The sequence below is a fragment of the Bos taurus genome, chromosome 1 (genome assembly GCF_002263795.3).
Source record: "Bos taurus isolate L1 Dominette 01449 registration number 42190680 breed Hereford chromosome 1, ARS-UCD2.0, whole genome shotgun sequence".
NCBI lineage: Eukaryota > Metazoa > Chordata > Mammalia > Artiodactyla > Bovidae > Bos > Bos taurus.
This window is the reverse complement of record NC_037328.1, coordinates 52708126-52728312: the sequence shown is the minus strand read 5'-3', so window position 1 is coordinate 52728312 and position 20187 is coordinate 52708126. Positions and strand designations below refer to the sequence as shown.

General features: G+C 38.0%; 1 protein-coding gene across 3 annotated transcripts in view; it reads left to right on the top strand.

The window, feature by feature from the left end:
* Nucleotides 1-18070, top strand: part of CD47 (CD47 molecule) — a 66938-nt gene extending 48868 nt beyond the window's left edge. Inside the window, exons 5-11 of one of the 3 annotated variants that reach the window (XM_005201263.5) lie at nt 3409-3501; nt 4212-4304; nt 5581-5673; nt 10035-10066; nt 11639-11663; nt 12254-12286; nt 14206-18070. In XM_005201263.5, the coding sequence (XP_005201320.1) occupies nt 3409-3501; nt 4212-4304; nt 5581-5673; nt 10035-10066; nt 11639-11663; nt 12254-12286; nt 14206-14210 (374 nt within the window). In that variant the 3' untranslated portion in view covers nt 14211-18070. 3 annotated transcript variants of the gene reach the window in all.
* The last annotated feature ends 2117 nt before the right edge of the window (nt 18071-20187 follow it).

Genomic DNA, 20187 nt, shown 5'->3' with positions numbered 1-20187 from the left:
TTCGCTTTCTTCCATAAGGATGCTATCATCTGCATATCTAAGGTTATTGATATTTCTCCCGGCAATCTTGATTCCAGCTTGTGCTCCAAGACAAACCATTCAGTATCACAGTAATCCAAGTCTATGCCCTGACCAGAAATGCTGAAGAAACTGAAGTTGAACACTACTATAAAGATCTACAAAACCTTTTAAAACTAACACCCCCAAAAAGATGTCTTTTTCATTATAGGGGACTGGAATGCAAAAGTAGGAAGTTAAGAAACACCTGGAGTAACAGGCAAATTGGGCCTTGGAGTACAGAATGAAGCAGGGCAAAGGCTAATAGAATTTTACCAAGAGAACGCACTGGTCATAGCAAACACCTTCTTGCAACAACACAAGAGCAGACTCTACACAGGGACATCACCAGATGGCCAATGCCAAAATCAGATTGATTATATTCTTTGCAGCCAAAGATGGAGAAGCTCTATAGTCAGCAAAAACAAGACCGGGAGCTGACTGTGGCTCAGATCATGAACTCCTCACTGCCAAATTCAGACTTAAATTGAAGAAAGTAGGGAACACCACTAGACTATTCAGGTATGACCTAAATCAAATCCCTTACGATTATACTTTAGAAGTAAGAAATAGATTTAAGGGACTAAATCTGATAGACAGAGTGCCTGAAGAACTATGGACGGAAGTTCATGACATTGTACAGGAGACAGGGATCAAGACCATTTCCAACAAAAAGAAATCAAAAAAGAAAAATGGCTCTCTGAGGCAGCCTTACAAATAGCTGTGAAAAGAAGAGAAGCGAAAAGCAAAAGAGAAAAGGAAAGATATACCCATTTGAATGCAGAGTTCCAAAGAATAGCAAAGAGAGATAAGAAAGCCTTCTTCAATGATCAGTGCAAAGAAATAGAGGAAAACAATAGAATAGGAAAGACTAGAGAGCTCTTCAAGAAAATTAGAGATATCAAGGGAACATTTTCATGCAAAGATGGACTCAATAAAGGACAGAAATGGTATGGATGGACCCAACAGAAGCAGAAAATATTAAGAAGAGGTGGCAAGAATACACAGAACTGTACAAAAAAGATCTTCACGACCCAGATGGTGTGATCACTGACCTAGAGCCAGACATTCTGTAATGTGAAGTCAAGTGGGCCTTAGGAAGCATCACTGTGAACAAAGCTAGTGGAGGTGATGGAATTCTTGTTGGGCTATTTCAAATCCTAAAAGATGATGCTGTGAAAATGCTGCACTCAATATGCCAGCATTTTTTGAAAACCCAGCAGAGACCATAGGACTGGAAAAGGTCAGTTTTCATTCCAGTCCCAAAGAAAGGCACTGCCAAAGAATGCTCAAACTACCGCACAGTTGTACTCATCTCACATGCTAGTAAAGTAATGCTCTAAATTCTCCAAGCCAGGCTTCAACAATATGTGAACCATGAACTTCCAGATGTTTAAGCTGGTTTTAGAAAAGGCAGAGGAACCAGAAATCAAATTGCCAACATCTGCTGGATCATCACAAAAGCAAGAGAGTTCCAGAAAAACATCTATTTCTGCTTTATTGACTATGCCAAAGCCTTTGACTGTGTGGATCACCACAAACTGTGGAAAGTTCTGAATGAGATGGGAATACCAGATCACCTGACCTGTCTCTTGAGAAATCTGTATGCAGGTCAGGAAGCACCAGTTAGAACTGGACATGGAACAACAGACTGGTTCCAAATAGGAAAAGGAGTATGTCTAGCCTGTATATTGTCACCCTGCTTATTTAACTTCTATGCAGAGTACATCATGCAAAATGCTGGGCTAGAAGAAGCACAAGCTGGAATGAAGATTGCCGGGAGAAATATCAATAACCTCAGATAAGCAGATGACACCACCCTTATGGAAGAAAGCGAAGAAGAACTAAAAAACCTCTTGATGAAAGTGAAAGAGGAGAGTGAAAAAGTTGGCTTAAAGCTCAACATTCAGAAAACTAAGATCATGGCATCCTTTCCCATTACTTCATGGCAAATAGATGGGAAACAGTGGAAATATGGCTGACTTTATTTTGGGGGGCTCCAAAATTACTGCAGATGGTGATCATGAAATTAAAAGACCCTTATTCCTCGGAAGGAAAGTTATGACCAACCTAGATAGCATATTAAAAAGCAGAGACATTACTTCACCAACAAAGGTCCATCTCATCAAGATCATGGTTTTTCCAGTAGTCATGTATGGATGTGAGAGTTGGACTATAAAGAAAGCTCAGTGTCAAAGAATTGATGCTTTTGAACTGTGGTGTTGGAGAAGACTCTTGAGAGTCCCTTGGACTGCAAGGAGATCCAGCCAGTCCATCCTAAAGGAGATCAGTCCTGAGTGTTCATTGGAAGGACTGATGTTGAAGCTGAAACTCCAATACTTTGGCCACCTGATGTGAAGAACTGACTCATTGGAAAGGACCCTGATGCTGGGAAAGATTGAAGGCGAAAGGAGAAGGGTACAACAGAGGATGAGATGGTTGGATGGCATCACTGGCTCAATGGATATGAGTTTCAGTAAACTCCAGGGGTTGGTGATGGACAGGGAGGCCTGGCGTGCTGCAGTCCATGGGATCACGAAGAGTCTGACATAACTGAGTGACTGAACTGAACTGTGCATATAAGTTAAATAATCAGGGTGACAAGATTTAGCCTTGACATAATCTTTTCCCAATTTGGAACCAGGCTGTTGTTCATGTCCAGTTAAATGTTGCTTCTTGATCTACCTACAGATTTCTCTGGAGGCAGGTCAGATGGTCTGGTATTCCCATTTCTTTAAGAATTTTCCACAGTTTATTGTGATCCACACAAAGACTTAGGTGTAATCACTAAAGCAGCAGTATATGTTTTTCTGCAACTCTTTTGCTTTTTTGATGATCCAACAGATGTTGGTAATTTGTTCTCTGGTTCCTCTGGCTTTTCTAAATCCAGCTTAAACCTCTGAAAGTTTGTGGTTCACGTACTGTTGAAGCCTGACTTGTAGAATTTTGAGCACTACTTTAACAGGGGGAGGAAGGAGATTAATTCAGAAGACAACTTGAAAGAACAATTGCTTTGACTTTGGACAGGTTGAGTATAGCAAGGGAAGGGAATGGTAAGAGATCTGAGTTTCTCGTTATAATTATGTGAAGTAGTTAAGAAGGAGGCAGAGCCAACTCAAGGGTTGACGTCTTCAGACTTATGTGCTGACATTTACATGTCTTAAATTTGGTCTAGAATAATAAAAAAAAATAGTCATTTATTTTGTGTGAAGTTTTGGGGAAAATATTTTTAAACCTTTTGTAGTTTATAAGAGTGGTATAGAGATTAATACATTTAATAAATTAAGTAATCTTTTGTAAGAGTAGGAGGTTTGTAGGAAAATATTAATTATTATGTTTAATTATTAACAGGTGAATATTCAACAAAGAATGCTTCGGGACTTGGTTTAATTGTACTTCCTACAATAATATTAATATTACTTCATTACTGTGTATTTATGATAGGTGAGTATTTGTTGTGATGGAATGATTTTTCCCACCTTTTTCATTTAAAGAACAGCATTTTTGGTTAAAATAGTCTTGTATTTTTTTTTAACTACTCAATAGAAGTTGCTTTATTAAAAGATTTCCCAGGCTATTCTTAGTGATATTTTATCCATATGGAATTATTTTAAAGTTGGCTTGGGTTTTCAAGGCATTCAGTTATCTTGTAAAAAATTATTTTTATGTATATTTGATATCAGTGTATTTTTAAAGTTATGCTATATAATTTCCTAATGATTATTATCATATTTTTATTTCAGGTTTTAACTATTCTACAAAATAGAATTATAAATAAGAAAGAGTAGCTTTTTTTTTTCAGTTATGGCAAATCTTAACATGTAGATATCCAACCTGTAATTGGTGTCATTTTAACTGCATTTTAGGAGTAAATCACTAGCATTTTTGTTAATATTAGAATCTATTTTTTTCTAGTTAGCCATGTGACTCTCAGCCTTAGAGCCTATCTCTGGCCTGCTGTACATTGGAAAAGTATTGATTTGTTATAAAATTACAGATCTAGACATAGAAGATAGGTCACTGGGAAAGAATTTACCATCTGACAAGAACTCCAGAGGTGGTCTTTGGTCATAGGCTATTATTCCTGATTGCAGAAAATACAAGCAGAAGTGATTGCTTTTTAAATACTCTCAACCCGCTTTTCCTCCGTCCAGCTATGGGGATGTCCTCCTTCACCATCAGCATACTGATCCTTCAGTTACTGGGCTATGTGCTCTCTGTGGTTGGATTCAGCCTCTGTGTCTCAGGTAAGAGTCCCAGCCTTCTCTAGTCTCACCTTGTCTTAGCAGGGCTTTCTCTTGGACGGAGTTCTCTTTTGTTTTCTTCTTGCTTTTTTTTTGTAGGCTTCATTTTTTTTTAGAGCAGTTTCAGGTTCACAGCAAACTTGAGTAGAAAGTACTGAGTTCCTATGTACCCCCATAGCAACCTCTTCCACTATCAACATCCCCCACCAGAGTGGTAAATGTGTTATAGTCATTGAACCAACACTCACATATTATCACCCCAAATGCATAGTTCACATGAGGGTTCATTCTTAGTGTTGTATATGCTATGATTTTGATTCATGTATAATGATATGGATCATAGTCATGGATATGATATCATTCAGTTCAGTTTCGCTGCCCTAAAAATCCTCTCTTCTGCCTGTTTATCTTCCCTCTCCCTAATTACCCCAGCAGCCACCAGTGTTTTTAATGTGTCCATAGTATGTTGCCTTTTCAAATTAGCTTCTTTTACTTAGTAATATTCATTTAAGATTTCTCTGTCTTTTTGTGGCTTGATAGCTCATTTCTTTTTAGCACTGAATAACATTCCATTGTATTGTATACTACAGTTTGTTTAAGCATTCCCTTATTGAAGGACATCTTGGTTGCTTCCAGTTTGGGGCAACTAAGAATAAAGTTGCTCTAAACATCCATGTGCAGGTCTTTGTGTGGACGTAACTTTCTCCTCCAGTGGAGTGCAGTTGTTGGGTTGTATGTTAAGAACATATTTAGTTTTTCGGCACACTGCCACACTGTCTTCCAAGGTGCCTATACCATTTTGCATTACCACCGGCAGTGGATGAAAGTTCCTGTTGCTCCACATCCTTGCCGGCATTTAGTGTCGTGTGCTCCCCACACTGAGGATAGTGCTTTCCACATTGCCGTTGGTATACTGGCTGTATATGGCTTGTGGGTTGATTCTTTCAGCAGCCAGACTGCTCTGCCTATATCTGTGAGAGAGCTTTTAAAATAACTAGGCTCCATCCAGTGGGTTGGGGCCTTCGGCTTTACACACTATTTCCCATTAGTCTTGATGTGATAAGGTACATATTATACAGACAAAGGATTTTTTTCTTTTAATAATTTGAAGTCATTTCATTGACTGACTTAATAGTGATGAACAAATGTAGATAATTTTTGTTTCTTAATAAAAGGGTGATTTCTTAAAACTCAATATTATTACTGTCATTGCTAGTTCTTTTAAAAAATCAATTATTGCATATGAATTTCTAATATAGAACTTCATTTGTTTTTGCAGAATGTATCCCAGTGCATGGTCCTCTTCTGATTTCAGGTTTGGGTATTATAGCTCTAGCAGAATTACTTGGATTAGTTTATATGAAATGTGTTGGTAAGTCAGCCTTATTTTTGTTAGCCTATGCCAGGAATTTCAAATATATAATCTGGATAATGCTTTTGGTTGATTCTTACTGTCTAGGACCAAAGAAACGCATGAGTAATTCCAAAAATGAGAAAACACAGCAAATGCCACTCTATTTTTTAAATAATTAATTTGAAATCGTTTGTGCTGTGCCTTGTGCTTAGTTGCTCAGTTGTGTCCAACTCTTTGTGATCTTGTGGACTGTAGTCCTCCAGGTTCCTCTGTCCATGGGCATTCTCCAGGCAAGAATATTGGAGTGGGTTGTCATTTCCTTTTCCAGGGGATCTTCCTGACCCAGGGATCGAACCAGTGTCTCCTGCATTGGCAGGCCGGTGCTTTACCACTGAGCCACTAGGGAAGTCCCTGGTTTATATTAGTCTCCCTTTAAGCTTCCCTGTGGAGAAGGCAATGGCACCCCACTCCAGTACTTTTGCCTAGAAAATCCCATGGAGGAGCCTGGTAGGCTGCAGTCCATAGGGTTGCTAGAGTCGGACATGACTGAGCGACTTCACTTTCACTTTTCACTTTCATGCATTGGAGAAGGAAATGGCAACCCACTCCTGTGTTCTTGTCTGGAGAATCCCAGGGACAGGAAGCCTGGTGGGCTGCCGTCTATTGGGTCACACAGAGTTGGACATGACTAAAGTGGTGTAGCAGCAGCAGCAGCAAGCTTCCCTGGTGTCTCATAGAGTAAAGTGTCTGCCTACAAGGTGGAAGACCTGGGTTTGATCCCTGAGACCTGGGTTTGACTTTTTAATCACCATTTGTCTGGTTCTTGAAGATGACTCTGCTAATGATGTTGCTCCCTATTAATACTTGAGAATAGTATGTGACCTGCAGTATCCATGCAGCTGATGTAGTATTAGGTGTCTTTGACTGGTGGTCAGCTCTTTATTCTTTTTTTCCCCCTCATTATTTGTATTTCCCTCCCTTTTATTCCCATGCTCTCTCTTGCCTTCCCTGTCTGACGACCAGCAGGTCTGGAGATACTGACTCAGTGGAAATAGGCATCTTCTAGCTGCTGCCCCCTTGATGTTGCTCTCTCCCTTTTTCCACCACTACACCCCTGAGAAGCCTGTGAAACCATTATCATTACAAACGTATTATTCTCACATCAAATTCAAAGTGAAACTGAATTCCTAGCAAGTTCCTCAAACTGTTTTTTCTTTATGGTAGTTTTATAAGTATATGTAAGTGAAGAATTAAGTTAGGTTTTATTTACATTTTGAGACTTTTCTAAATTAACTTTTCAAATCAACTTATCTGATACTAGAGTTCAGAGAAATGCCTTCGGTCAGTTGAAGGACAAGAAGAGAAAAGGTACAGGGAAGTAGCTCTTTAGATAATGTGGTAGACTAGAAAAGTTGATGTATTTTTCATATATAACTGAATATGTAAATATAAGTATATATAACATTTAAGGTTGCAAATTTGAGCATTTATATTAAGAAGTAAAAATTGTAAATGCTTTCAGTGTAACTTTTACTTGTTGCTGATGTTCTATTTTGGAAAAGTCTAAAGAATGTGTCTTGACTTTTAAATCCAAGCTGTTTATGTCCCTGTGAGAGATTTAACTTTCATTATTTTCATTATTTCCCAATTTAAATTTGTAGCCTTAAATATTACTTAAAGAGTAGGATTTTAAATTTCATTTTCTGTGTTATTTTTTAACTGTGTTGGAGTTTGTTTACTGAAACATTTGTTTCATAAAATGAAATCAAGGGTTGAGAACAATAACAATATGAGAAAATATAGAAGATTAAAAAGAACTAACTAAACTCAGCAGTGAAGTTGGGTATATTACCTATGTAGGGTGCTAATGTTCATTCTTCATAAGAGTCATTACTTATTAATTTTCTTAAGCCATTACTATTTAATTCTGTATAAGGGAATATAGTAATGTTTTGATACAAATCAACCACCTAACAGTCAGGAACCATATTGACCACATCTCACATGTTTTAGAAAGACACAGAATAGATATGTAAAATTCAGTGAAATTTTCTTGCCCATTGTTGGGGAGAGGTGAATATGGTATCAAAAGATAAAGTTGTCCCTGAAAATTCAAAACCTGGAAATATATTTAGTCCTTGTGTCAAGTGTTTTTGGTAGAGAAGAAGCTTTGCAAGTGAGCTTACATGAAATGCTTAAGGCTTGTGATTTATACACACACCCACACTCACATACATACATACATGGCTGTCATGCCTTAGGCCCATAGCAACAGCAGACAAATCACAATCATTCTTTAGTCACATAGGTCATATGCCTATTAGAGAGGATAAACTCAAGCTAAATTCACTTCTGCATTGTTTGGTCTTACATTAGAGGGGTCACAGCTGACTGGTGCCCTTTGAATCAATGTTCTTTATAGAGCTCTTTGTTTCAGAATGGGCTAGCCAAATATGATGCTCCTTGGACCTGAGAATTAGAACTCAGAAACTTCTTCACACTTTTTTAAGACTGTTAAAAGAGTTGCTTGGCAGTTCTTAATACTAATTCTAACAATTTATGAGGTCAAAAATATAGCTTTAAAATCTTACCTCTGACCCTTCACATTACATGGCTGTTAAGTTCTATTTTCCTAGATAGAACATGGACACGGGGCATGGTTTAGTTGAAGTAAGTTGTATATACATATAACTACCATAATTGTCCCAAATAAAGTTCTATAATTCTGCTTGGTTTATTTCAGAGGTTGCTAATTGTGATTACCCATATTCCCAACACATTTTATTCCATAGTACTTTAAAAAGACATTTCTTCTTGTTTGGTCTCAAGAACCAAACCACTTTCAAATGCCTCCAGTAAAGGAGATTTACTTTGACACCACACATGGCACTAACAGAGATCGGAATCTCGTGAAAGCAGATACATAACTGATCCTCACAGAGAGTGGAACAACTAAGTGGTTTAGGAATTGGAAGAATCCAACACATCTCTGAAGTCTATGAGTCATGATTTGCCCTCTCAGTAGCAAGAGCTAGCGGATGCCCTCCTGCCAGTGTACTTACTTCCTCTCTCTCTCTCTTTGGTTCTTTGCCTGCTAGCCAGATAGCTCATCCTCTCCTTAATGTTTTGTTTTTGTTTTTTTTGATCCTATTCATGTCTTCTCACTGGTCTATTTTCTTACCTTTGGCTCTAACCTTTGAGCTTCTCCTTGCTTACTTTCTATCTCCTTTTCACCTTTCTTTCCCTTCACCAGCTTTCTCATCTTCTTTCTTCTCTCCAGGTTCCAGTGGGAAAGAAACTTTTCAGGCCAGTCAGTTGCCATTTTCCCTTTTTCTTACCAAGCTTCTGACTTGTCTGTAGATTGGCTTCCCATGGCTCAGGTCTTACCCCCATTTCCCATCAGCTTTGGAAGCTTGATAGAGAAGGCATGGAGAAGTGGTAGGAAATACTGAGCACAGAAGACCAGAGCAGTTCTAGGGGCCTGCCTCAGTCTGCTCATAAATAAATCCAGTGCCATCATCCAATCCAGAGATCAGTGGAATTGACCATCCAGTAGCATCCTCTTCCTATAGAATGACCCGCAGGGTGTCGCCCCTTGACGCTTTTGTATCTGTAGGACTCTGATTCTGTATTTAAGACCAGTTTTAGCTGCTCCTGGACCTTCTCACTTGGTTTTTATAAGGAGCGTTTCTCTTCTTCCCTGTGCAACTAGAGCCATTCTTGTGTCACTTTCTTCATGCCCTTATTTCTTCATCTTCATTAACCAATCCAGTGAGAGGCAGTGAAGGGTAATTTGAAAAGCTAGGGAAAAAAAAAAGAAAAGCTAGGAAGGAATACAGACAGAGAAGGGCTTGACTGTAGCTAAAACTAGCTGGCCTCAAATAATTCTCTAAACTCAGAGGGATCTGATATTTTCTTTAGTTTGTAAGCTAGCTGGAGCTTTGAAAACTGGAAAGATGGAAGGAGAAAAAAAAAGGACGGGCTGCAGGAACAACAGCAGGGAGCTAAGGGTGGGCAATTCCACATTCCAGCTGGGTTGAGTAGGGAGGGGTGTAAAGCCTACTGCGGGGGTGAGTAGATGACTGTTTTTCCACCACGAAGTGTAACAAGTGACTGATTTTGAGGGACATATGGCATGTACAAATGAGAGTGTGTGTGTGTTTATTATTTGATTGGAGTGGATTGTTTGCATATTTTTTTGTGTCAGTGTATATGATTGAGTGTTCTGTACCTTTAGTCTATCAAAGCCAAACTCTTGCAGTGGAGTTTCTGACATGTTTAGTTTTAGCCCTAAATGTTTTATCTTAAAATTAAACATAATATTGCCTTAATTTCTTTCATTTATTAAATTAATTTTCTAATTTTTTTAATGTGATCAGCTTCCAATCACAGGACTATACAACCTCCTAAGGTAAGTTAAAATTTCTTAAATAAATTGGGTGTGATACTTGATGGTTTAGTCTGAGGAATGGTAATTGAGATATTGAACCCCATTACTCGCTGTTCACCATGACATCAAATTAAGAGAACACTGAAGTTATTTCAGGGTTTCCCAGGTTGCACTGGTGGTAAAGAACCCACCTGCCAATGAACGAGACATAAGAGAGGCAGGTTTGATCCCTGGGTCAGGAGGATCCCCTGGAAGAGGGCATGACAAGCCACTCTAGTATTCTTGCCTGGAGAATCCCATGGACAGAGGAGCCTGGCAGGCTACAGTCCACAGGGTTGCAAATAGTCGGACACAACTGAAGCAACTTAGCACACATGTATGAAGTCATTTATGACCTTTGCATGGATAGATCTAATCTATTTTAAAACTTGGTCATTTACTAGCAATGGGTTAGAATAAATGATTCCTTAAGATTGTGCTGTTTTCTCATGCCCAGAACTGGAAAGTTTGTGTGTAAGAATAATGGTCATTATCTGCTGAAAGAATCTGATTCCAATATATTGCCTCACCTGTTGGACACATTTGAAGTGCATATACAGAATGATATTTCAGGCTTAAAAATGAGGAAAGAAGTTCATATTAAATTTATTTCATTAAAAACAATAATCTATAAAATAAATGGAACTATGGCCAAAAACTAGCTGTTCTGAATTGATTCATTTCCCTCTTTCTCCCATTTTATAAGCATTTTTCTTCCTCCAAATTGCACTGTAGTTTTTCTGTATCATAAGCTACCTGATAAAATTCCAAGAAAAGGAGCAATTTAGAAGGTAAACTGAAAGGGATAAATGATGGGGGATGAAAAAAGCCATTTTTTCATCATGGTGACAGGGACAGGAACTACTTTATGGAAATAAGATCTGGAAAGGGCTATATTGTATTCATCTTCCTAAAAAGGATTAAGGATTAGTAATAGCTCTGTCTGGGATGCCAAAAGTGAGACTCTGTCCTGTCTGTGGCAGGAAGGGGTGATTACACATGCCCGTAAAGCTGATAGGCCTCCACAGACTTTCTGGAAAGGTGAGGGAAGTGGGGGTCACCTTACCCCACGTGTTCATTCTAAAAAGATTGATACCATAGCTACACAGGTCCCAAACAGCTATAAGTTTTAAAAGTGCCTCTGTTAAATATAATTCTGCCATTAGACCCTTCATTCCTAACACCTGTCTTTCCTGTTACCAAGTTCAGTTTGCATGACTTGAAAATGATTGCTCTCTTACCTGGCTTAACTGTATTGCTTATTATGTTGCTATCTGTGTTTGTGTTCTGTAGTTAGGATTTCTTGAACAGAGAGAGGTAGGGTAGGGTGGGAAGTTCTGCACAGAAAGTATTAAGAGAATGATTCTGTTATTAATCAAACTATTAGCTAAACTTGGCAAGCTCTGTCTTCCTAACCTTTATTGCCTTACTTTGTCTTTTGGCTGTAGGATTCACTGTTTATATACAGTTTAAATGTTAGCATATATAAATTGTAGTATGAAAGAACATGAAATAAATTCTCTTTTATGTAAATATATTTTAAATATTTTCCAGAAAGCTGTAGAGGAACCTCTTAATGGTATGTGGTTATTACAAATTTATATGTTTGTCTTGATCCATTACCAGATCATAATAAATTGAGTTAGCCCCCAAAGAGCAGTTAGAATGCTCTCTGTGCCTTGAGAAGAATCTAGTTTTTTTTTTTTTTAATTGCCTAACCTCTCTTTTCTTGATTATTCATCAAGAATTAAGAGTATTGCTTTTGTAGTGTTGTCACCTCTGAGAGAAAAATGCACTGTTCTGTGTCTCTCGAGCCAAGTGATTTTGGGTGGGGGCACTCTCTTGCCTTTTTGATTGGCCAAGATGAAATGTAACACCCCCAGTAGAGAAGGATCTCAGTTAGTTTCAATTTTGTATTGTAAATTTCAGATCCAGTCTGTCATCATGGAGTGAGACCAGAGTATCTCACTTCTCCCCAAATCTAGATCTGTATTCCCAACGGCTTTGTGTCCTTCGTGGAGCCTGTGGGTGTGACCCACAGGAAGGCTTTCGTAACTAAATAGTAATCTTAACATTAACTGGGCATGATATTACTGCATATTTGTTTGCCTAGAAATGATTTCTAATTGTGGAATCTTACTAACTGCTTGGCTTGTTACTAATTCTTAGCATTTAAAGAATCAAAAGGGATGATGAATGATGGTAAGTATAAAATCCACCTGCAATTATAGCTTGGTTAAAATATGGACGTTGAAAAGAAGTAAAATTGCTTCTTGAAAGTGTGGTGTTTTTTTTTAAGGGACACTGTCAAATCATAAAGGCCCACATTTCTCAGTTTATAAAACTTATGTACTCTGTTACAAGTTGCAAAACTAATAATATAAAAGCTGTAGGGTATCACTAATCAGACTCTCCAGTCATATTGCTCATAACAAAGAAAAATAACTGCTTTAAAAAATAAACAAACATTTTTCAGATGCAGTGTGTGATGACTGAAACTTTAAATGTTCTTTGTAAGACACTTAGATAATTTGGCACAAATCTTTATCATCTTGACAGGGTTTCTTTTGTGCTCATGTTTGGTGATTTTTGTTGCATTTAGCCTGTGAAGACTTAATATCTCTGCTTTTCCAAGCAAGAATTGGGTTCTAACCTTTTGGGAGAGGATTGAAAAAGAGATATTTAGTCACTCCAGCTTTTTGAAGAGGGGACTCTGGGCTAATAATTTTTAATTTTTAATGACTGTTTCAAAGACCTATATTTATTAGTTCTTAAAGCTAATTTAGTATGAGATATTGAGTACTGTAAGCATTCATTTTAATTTTACCTTATCATATTCTGATATTTGAGTTCTGTTAACATTTGAATAATTATGTTTTCATTTTATTGAAACTTTCTTCATACCTTTGATATTTATAGTCATTCCTTGATCGTGTAAATAGTCTGCTTTCAGTTTTACTGTTCTAAAGTCTGTGACCTATGTGCTCCCCTCTACAGCAAAATGCAGCATTTAACTCAAGAGGCTATATTCCCCTGAGTGCAATTAATTTTTGCATAAGATTAAAAACACGCCAGTTGTGTTTGGTGAACTCAGTTTAAAACGGTGCCTGGACTGTGTTCAGTAAGCAGTCACAGAATGATCCCACTTTTGTAAATTTGTGTCACAGCCTTTTTTACAAAAAATGCATGCTCTGCTAACCACTGCACTCCTAAAAAAACAGGATTAGAAGGAAAACATTAAATGACATTTTAAAAAGAACTGATACCTGAAAGTGTGGCATGGTTTGTCTGTGTTTGCATTCTCGTGTTCTGTTGTTGGTTTTTTGTTTTTGTTTTTTTAAATTTCATTGTTTTTCTCCTTTTCCTACTGTGGTGTCAATCTTCTGTAGTCGTATGAAGAAACTGAACTCTTCCCCATTTTCAGAAAACCAGTAGAAGAGCCTTGAGTGCCTCTTCCTTTATTAATTTCCCTTAAGATATGACTTTTTGGGCATCATTGTATAGACAGCAGATTTTGTATTTTCATAGCACGTGATAACTATAGCAACCTTTGAAATTCCCTTAATTTTGTTAATTTTAGCTTCAGAATTTGTTGGGTTTTTTCCAAATGTCTGTGTGGTGGGCTCTTCCTACTGACAGGTCACAATGCCCGTGGTGTATCTGTCTTTTTGGTGAGTGAGGTACCAGGTGCCCCCTTGGGACCACAGTCCCATTTCCTCTTTCACTTAACACCTGATCACATATTTAATTTTCTTACATTAAATGAATGGTGTCAATCTAAAATGAAAGTGATAGCATATTATTCTAGGATCAGTGTCTTTTGCTTTGGAAAAATCAACCTCTCTTGATTTCTTCTCAGCTAACCCAGCAAACTGAGGTTATCAGATTTTGTTGATTTACATTTCCATTTGGCATTGGCCTTTTGCTTACTGCAGCTAAAGAGGCTAATGGATTGTCTAGTTTATGTCTGTGACCTTTGCAAATCTAAGATTAAATAATTTTTCCTTATTTTTAGATACTGTATATCTGAAACAATTTTCAATTTTTAAAATACATCAACTTGTTAAGGCATAGAAAATAGACATGCATAGCAATTATATATTCATTTTTCAATTTTCCAGAGTAACTGAAGTGGAGTGATGGACTCTGATTTGGAGAGTAGAATGACATGAAAGAAATACACTTGTGTTTAAGCACCATGGCCTTGATTCATTGTCCTGGAGAAGAAAACAAGAAAAGTAACTGGTTTCCATCTATGGGAGAAAGTAAATAATTGACCTTTAAATGATTGTTACAGTTAAGTTTTTATTCAAAGCATTTTAAAATTTAATTAATAAATGAATTATGATCTGTGTTGTGTGCCCAATTGATAATCCAGGTTTTTGTTGTTATTTTTATTCAATTAGGGGCAAAAGTAGAGTGGGCAACTTCCAAGAATGATGCCTTCCAGATCCTGGGGCCTCTTAACTCTAGGTCACCAACTTAAATTGGTTCAAGGTGAAAATTTCCTGGCACTACCCTGGTTACCCAGAGCAATCTATGAAAACAGAGGCTTCCATCAAACCTTAGCAAACTTTGGCACCGCCACTTTGGCTGTTATGGTGTTAACTGAATAATGTCTGCCTCTTCTGGGTCAGGGGCATAATATTAAGTACAGACGAGAAATTCATTTAGGAACATCTTGTCGGCTGCCTACATGGGATATGATACTGCTGAGGATCATGGTCTTCATTCTTGGGGGTTGCCACTCACACGTTATCCCCTCAACATACAGTGTACCAGACCCTTTCCAGATTGAGGGTAATTTTGTTGATGGATGTTTTCTTCCCTTTTTTTTCACATGACCCTTTACATGCTGTCTTGTCCTCCTGTTATTTGCTTCTGCTGTATGAGATGTAGCGCTTTTTCTCCTCTTTGAACATGGTCCAGTGACACAGTAGCATCACTTCAGAAAGGAGCCAGACTTATTCTCAAAGAACTATGTTCACACTTTTCAGCAGAAATAGCTATGGTTGTAACATATGTATCCCCTCCCTCGGATTTGAAGGCACAATCTACAGTGTTTCTTCGCTTCTTTTCTGATCTGGGGCATGAAAAACCAAGATTGAGATTTGAACTATGAGTCTCCTGCATGGCAACATAATGTGTGTCACCGTCAGGCCAACAGGCCAGCCCTGAACGGGTGGTTTTATTACTGTTGTATCTGTGTTGCATGATAAACACTCATCATCTCCTCCTGTAGTCCTGCCTCATATTCACTTACCCTAAGATTGAAAAGTAAAACAAACCCGCCCCCCACGTTTCCTACCCCCCATTAGAAGATTAACATTCTGACAGTTGTGATCACCTGGAGTACTTTTAGATTATTAGGTTTTCTTCCCTTGCAGGTGTGTGTTTGTGTGTGCACATGTGTAAGATAGGCACGTACCTCTTCTGTATGGACAACAGTGAGGTACCTACGGGAGAGCAAATGTTAATTTCATGCTTCTAGCGAGAACATTTAAAAACAAAGATCTTTATTGGGTGGACTTCTATTTCATGTGAATAGTCGATCACTTAAAACGTTTAAAAAGTTCTAGGTAATTTGCCAAGCTTTTTGACTGCTCACCAGTGCCCTCTAAAAATACTGGTTTTTCTTCCTGTTTGTGTAATAAGACATTGCTATTTGTAGTTGCATTATTAATAGTTATTTCTTAGTCCACCGAATGTTCCCATGTACCTCATTTATGCCAAATAACTTGTCATATTTTACGTTGGGACCAAGTGGTTTGCCCATGGCAAACCAAAATTTATGACCTGCTGATGCCTCTTAGAAAAGTGAACATACTATGAAAACAGTTCTTTTTGAAAAAAAGAAAAATAAATGTTCTTCCCTAATTGTGTTCCTGTCCAAAGTATTAACATGTAGAGGGAGCTCTATTCCTTTATACAAATTTGATGGCTCCCATTGCTCTTCTTCCTTCAGAAAACATTTGTATTTTACTAATATAGTTTGTTAATTTAGAAATCAATTCTGATGAAAGGAGGAAAAAAGCAGATGGACTTGAAAAAGATCCAAACTCCTGTTCTCTATATGAAATCTTATAATAAACTTTTTTGTGAACCAGAGTTGTACCTTTTAATATGTAGTCAGCTCTCATTTATTTGGGGCTCAGTCTTGGGACTTATCCATCCTTTGTGTTCTCTTTAACACTACCTGTCTTTGGAGGCAGTCCCTGCCCTAGACAGCACACAGAGGTGGCAGGAGAAAGGCCAGGTGTGTTACTGTTACCCTTGCTGTTACTTGTCAACTTCTCTGGAAGAGGGACCACAGCAGCAGGCGCCGTCTTACTTGGGCATCGTTGGGCCAGTTCATTCTCTTTAAATTAGACTTCTAATGACAGTAAGTTTTCTGTCACACCAAATTAAAGTTGTCAGCTGTTTTGAGTATCAATATTATCTGTTACCCGATAATATGCTTTTTTAATCAGTGATCCCAATTTCTGCCGTCGACTTCAGCTTTATTTACTGTATGTTCTCAGAGTGACAACATTTGTCATTTTGGCAACAAATCAAATTCTCCTTCAAAACATTATCCCCCCACCTTTCCTCCCCTTCTGGCTCTCCTTTGAGGTCTGTGCCTATCTGGCTGCCTCTCATCTCTTACTTACCTTTCCTAGTACTTTGTGTGTCTCTGCTTAGCTCTGTTGGGTTTTTGTCTTGCTCCTCTCATTCAGTTTTAAAAATTCCACCATAAAACAAAAGTCTTTTTTCCCTTTCCTTTCTCTTCCTGCAGTGTTTGCATACATTAGATGCTCACTCTGTAAATTTGATGATTGAGTAGGCTGTATTTCAGTTTCCCTATATTGTTAATAGAGTGAGCCAGAAATTTTTCTTTTTAGACAAATTTCACATGCTCTGAAAACCTTCAAAGGTGATAGTTTTTTCACCTGAAAACCCTAGGTCCAATCTGTTAATTTTCTGAGAATGTCAGAATGAAAATAATGGGGTTATCCCATACTTGAGAGTATTGTTCTTTTCAGGATGTTGTAGTTATTTTAGTAAGTGACCAACCAAATTGTGATTTGACTTATAATAAAGCTGAAAAAGTTGTGAGTTTATGCTTTCTTCTCGTTAATAAGAATTAAGCTCTGTATCACCTAGATTTCTCTTGTCCTAACATGGGTATTCAAAAACAGACATCTGTAGTGTATGTATGGAATGGCACACCCCTTGTTTACCTGTTATTGGAAACTAGAGAAGTGATTGTTGGGCAACGCTTTATCGTTACATTGTGTTTAATTTGATGAAGATTCTGTGTAGAAACAGTCTTTCACGTGTCATGTTTTCAGCCACTAACTGCCATCACCCACTGGGGTCCTTTGTTAAGTCATCTTCCATGGCTAATAGGGATAATCCAGGTAACTTTTCAGAGATGAGCAGTGAACAGGAAGCTTTCCTGCCTTTGGCTTTTGACAGCCCTTCCTTAATATTTAAGAACAGCTTTCCCATAAATTTAGCCTTTTGAAAAGAAGAGAGCATCTGTAGTGAACTTCTCTGTAAGGCAATATCAGTGGAATCTTAAATGTTGTTATCAGGGTTGGTGAGAGACGGAAGCATTTTTGTTTTTATTAAACAGAGCATTATTTACAAAGAGCCATTGTTGAGAATTAGATTCCACACCGTATAAATATCCATTAACGATTCTAAATAAAGGAAACTCTGGTGTTGCTATGCGTGAGATCCTCTCCTGGGGGCTTTTTTCCATAGCAATTAAAGGTGTGCTATTTGTCAGTAGCCATTTTTTGCAGTGATTTAAAGACCAAAGTTGTTTTACAGCTGTGTTACTGTTAAAGGTTTTCTTTTTATATGTATTAAATCAATTTATCACTGTTTGAAGCTTTGAATATCTGCAATCTTTGCCAAGATACTTTTTTATTTAAAAAACATAACTTTGTAAATATTACCCTGTAATATTATATATACTTAATAAAACATTTTAAGCTATTTTTGTTGGGCTTATTTCTATTGCTGCCTCAGCAGGCGACAAGTGCATTACTGAGAAATTTTAGTTTATCAATGTATTTTAAGGTCCATATCCTATGTACCAATGCAAATGATGACTTAAAATATTAATTTGTAAGTTCTTTTTTTAAAGTATAACAATATCCAAAAAGTAAATGTTTGATCAGAGCAGAGTTTTAATTGAAAGTTCCAAGTAAGTCCAATGCATTAGTTTTCCCCATGGTAGAGTGAATACTTCACTTTTCTAGTCCTGGGTGTACATACTCCGGACTAGCAGAGGACCTCAGCAAGCCAACTTACCTGCCTCTGTGTCCCCCCTTATCTGTAGAATCAGATCAGCCTCTTTAAGACTGAAATGCAAATTGAAATGGTTCTCCATGTTAATTGGTTATCAGCTAGGTCTAGTTTGATTGCAAGTGAAAGTAAAACTAAATATAAGAAAAGTGGGATTTATTGGCTCCTATAACTGAAAATTCACCTGTCCAGCTGGAGAGGGCCTCCCAGCAGTGTCCTCAGGATCAGTCTTCAACTTTCAGCTTCAGTCTCCTTCCTGTTGCCTTCTTCAGAGCCTGTGTGTGATGGCAGAATGGCTGACTGCAATCCAGTACCCACCATCTCCTGAGTTCAGGGAGGGGAGAGGGGAGAAAAAAAGAGTGTCTCTCCCTTTCTGAATAGTCCTATCCACCCAAGATTGCAGCTCGGAGCTCGGCCTGGGCCAGGGGCCTCTCAGTCAGTGGGGCCCAGTATCTCTGACACCCAGGTTGGGCCAGCCTGAACCTCATGTCTGTCTGTCCTGGAGGGAATGGAGCTGTGGACTCCATCTGGGATAGGGGTGGGGGACAGAGGGAGTTAACTGAAGCAAAATCGTGATTGTAACCAAATTAAGATGGCATTAGATTTTAGGCCTGTTTCTTGCAGGTATATACTGTGATTCTGCATTGTATGTGTGATTGTAAACCATTTGAATGGAAAATAATATTTGGCAGCAAAGTACCATCTCATTCCTTACCTCATAGGCAATTTAATTTTTATGCATTTATGAGGACTTTTTTCACTCAGCAGGAGTAACTAATGGAGTTCAGAAAGCATTTAATAGCCTACCTCCTGTACAGAAAGCTGTTCTGTGCAGCTCATAACAGCGCTCAACTTCTTTCAAACTCCCACGGAGGTGTAGGCTTCCAGATGCATCTGGATTTCGTTTTTGTGTGGCAACCCTTCCAGCTCAAGGCCTCAAGTCTGACAGCTTTAGAAAACAATGTATTATGGTAACACCATCCATGTAGGACATGATTTCACCAGTAGCTCAGAGATTTCTGCACAATTGACAGAGTTGGGTGTTTGAAGTGAGACTGTGCTGGGACTCAACCCCTGGTGTTTATTTTGAGAATTTAAGTTTCATGCTCAAGTACCCATTCATCAGATCAGAGGGAAATGAAGTATTTAAGTTATGGATAATTGGATTGATTATTTAATGCCAAAGACAGCACTGCAGACTACATAGAAGTGATCGTAGATTAAATGATTAGAGCTCCACTTATTCAGCATTTATTTAGTCATTTGGTGATAAGACAGCAGCTTTTCAATTCTGTTCATAGTCACTTGTGGAAGACCAGGTATGTCGTCCCAGTTTGGAGAATGAGAAATGTTTGGTAAAGAGTCTGGTTTGGAGAGAAATGATTTATATGTCGGAAGACCCATCCGATGTCAATCTGGAGGCCAGATAGGCAAATCTGGCGGATTCATGAACCTGCTGCTGCTTTTCCCTTACAGATGTTGCAACTGCATGCACTATACCGGGCGCCCAGATCCCTCTCTTAAAATGACCTTATTTAATCATAGACTTGTCTTCCAAAAAAAGAACCACTATCGTTTGCTTCCTAATTTTCTTTGAATTGCCTGCTACATTCTTCAAGGTCAAACTGACAACGTAAAATCTGGTAGACTTCCATTCTAAACAAATGTGGTTTTCAGAGTTAAAGCGTATTTGTTTAAAACGTGGATTATATCTTCCCTGGATATACTCTCTACTTATTAATTTCTTAAATAAATGATAATTAGTCTTTTTAAGCCAGTCCATAAAGGCCTTCTGAGTCATTTTT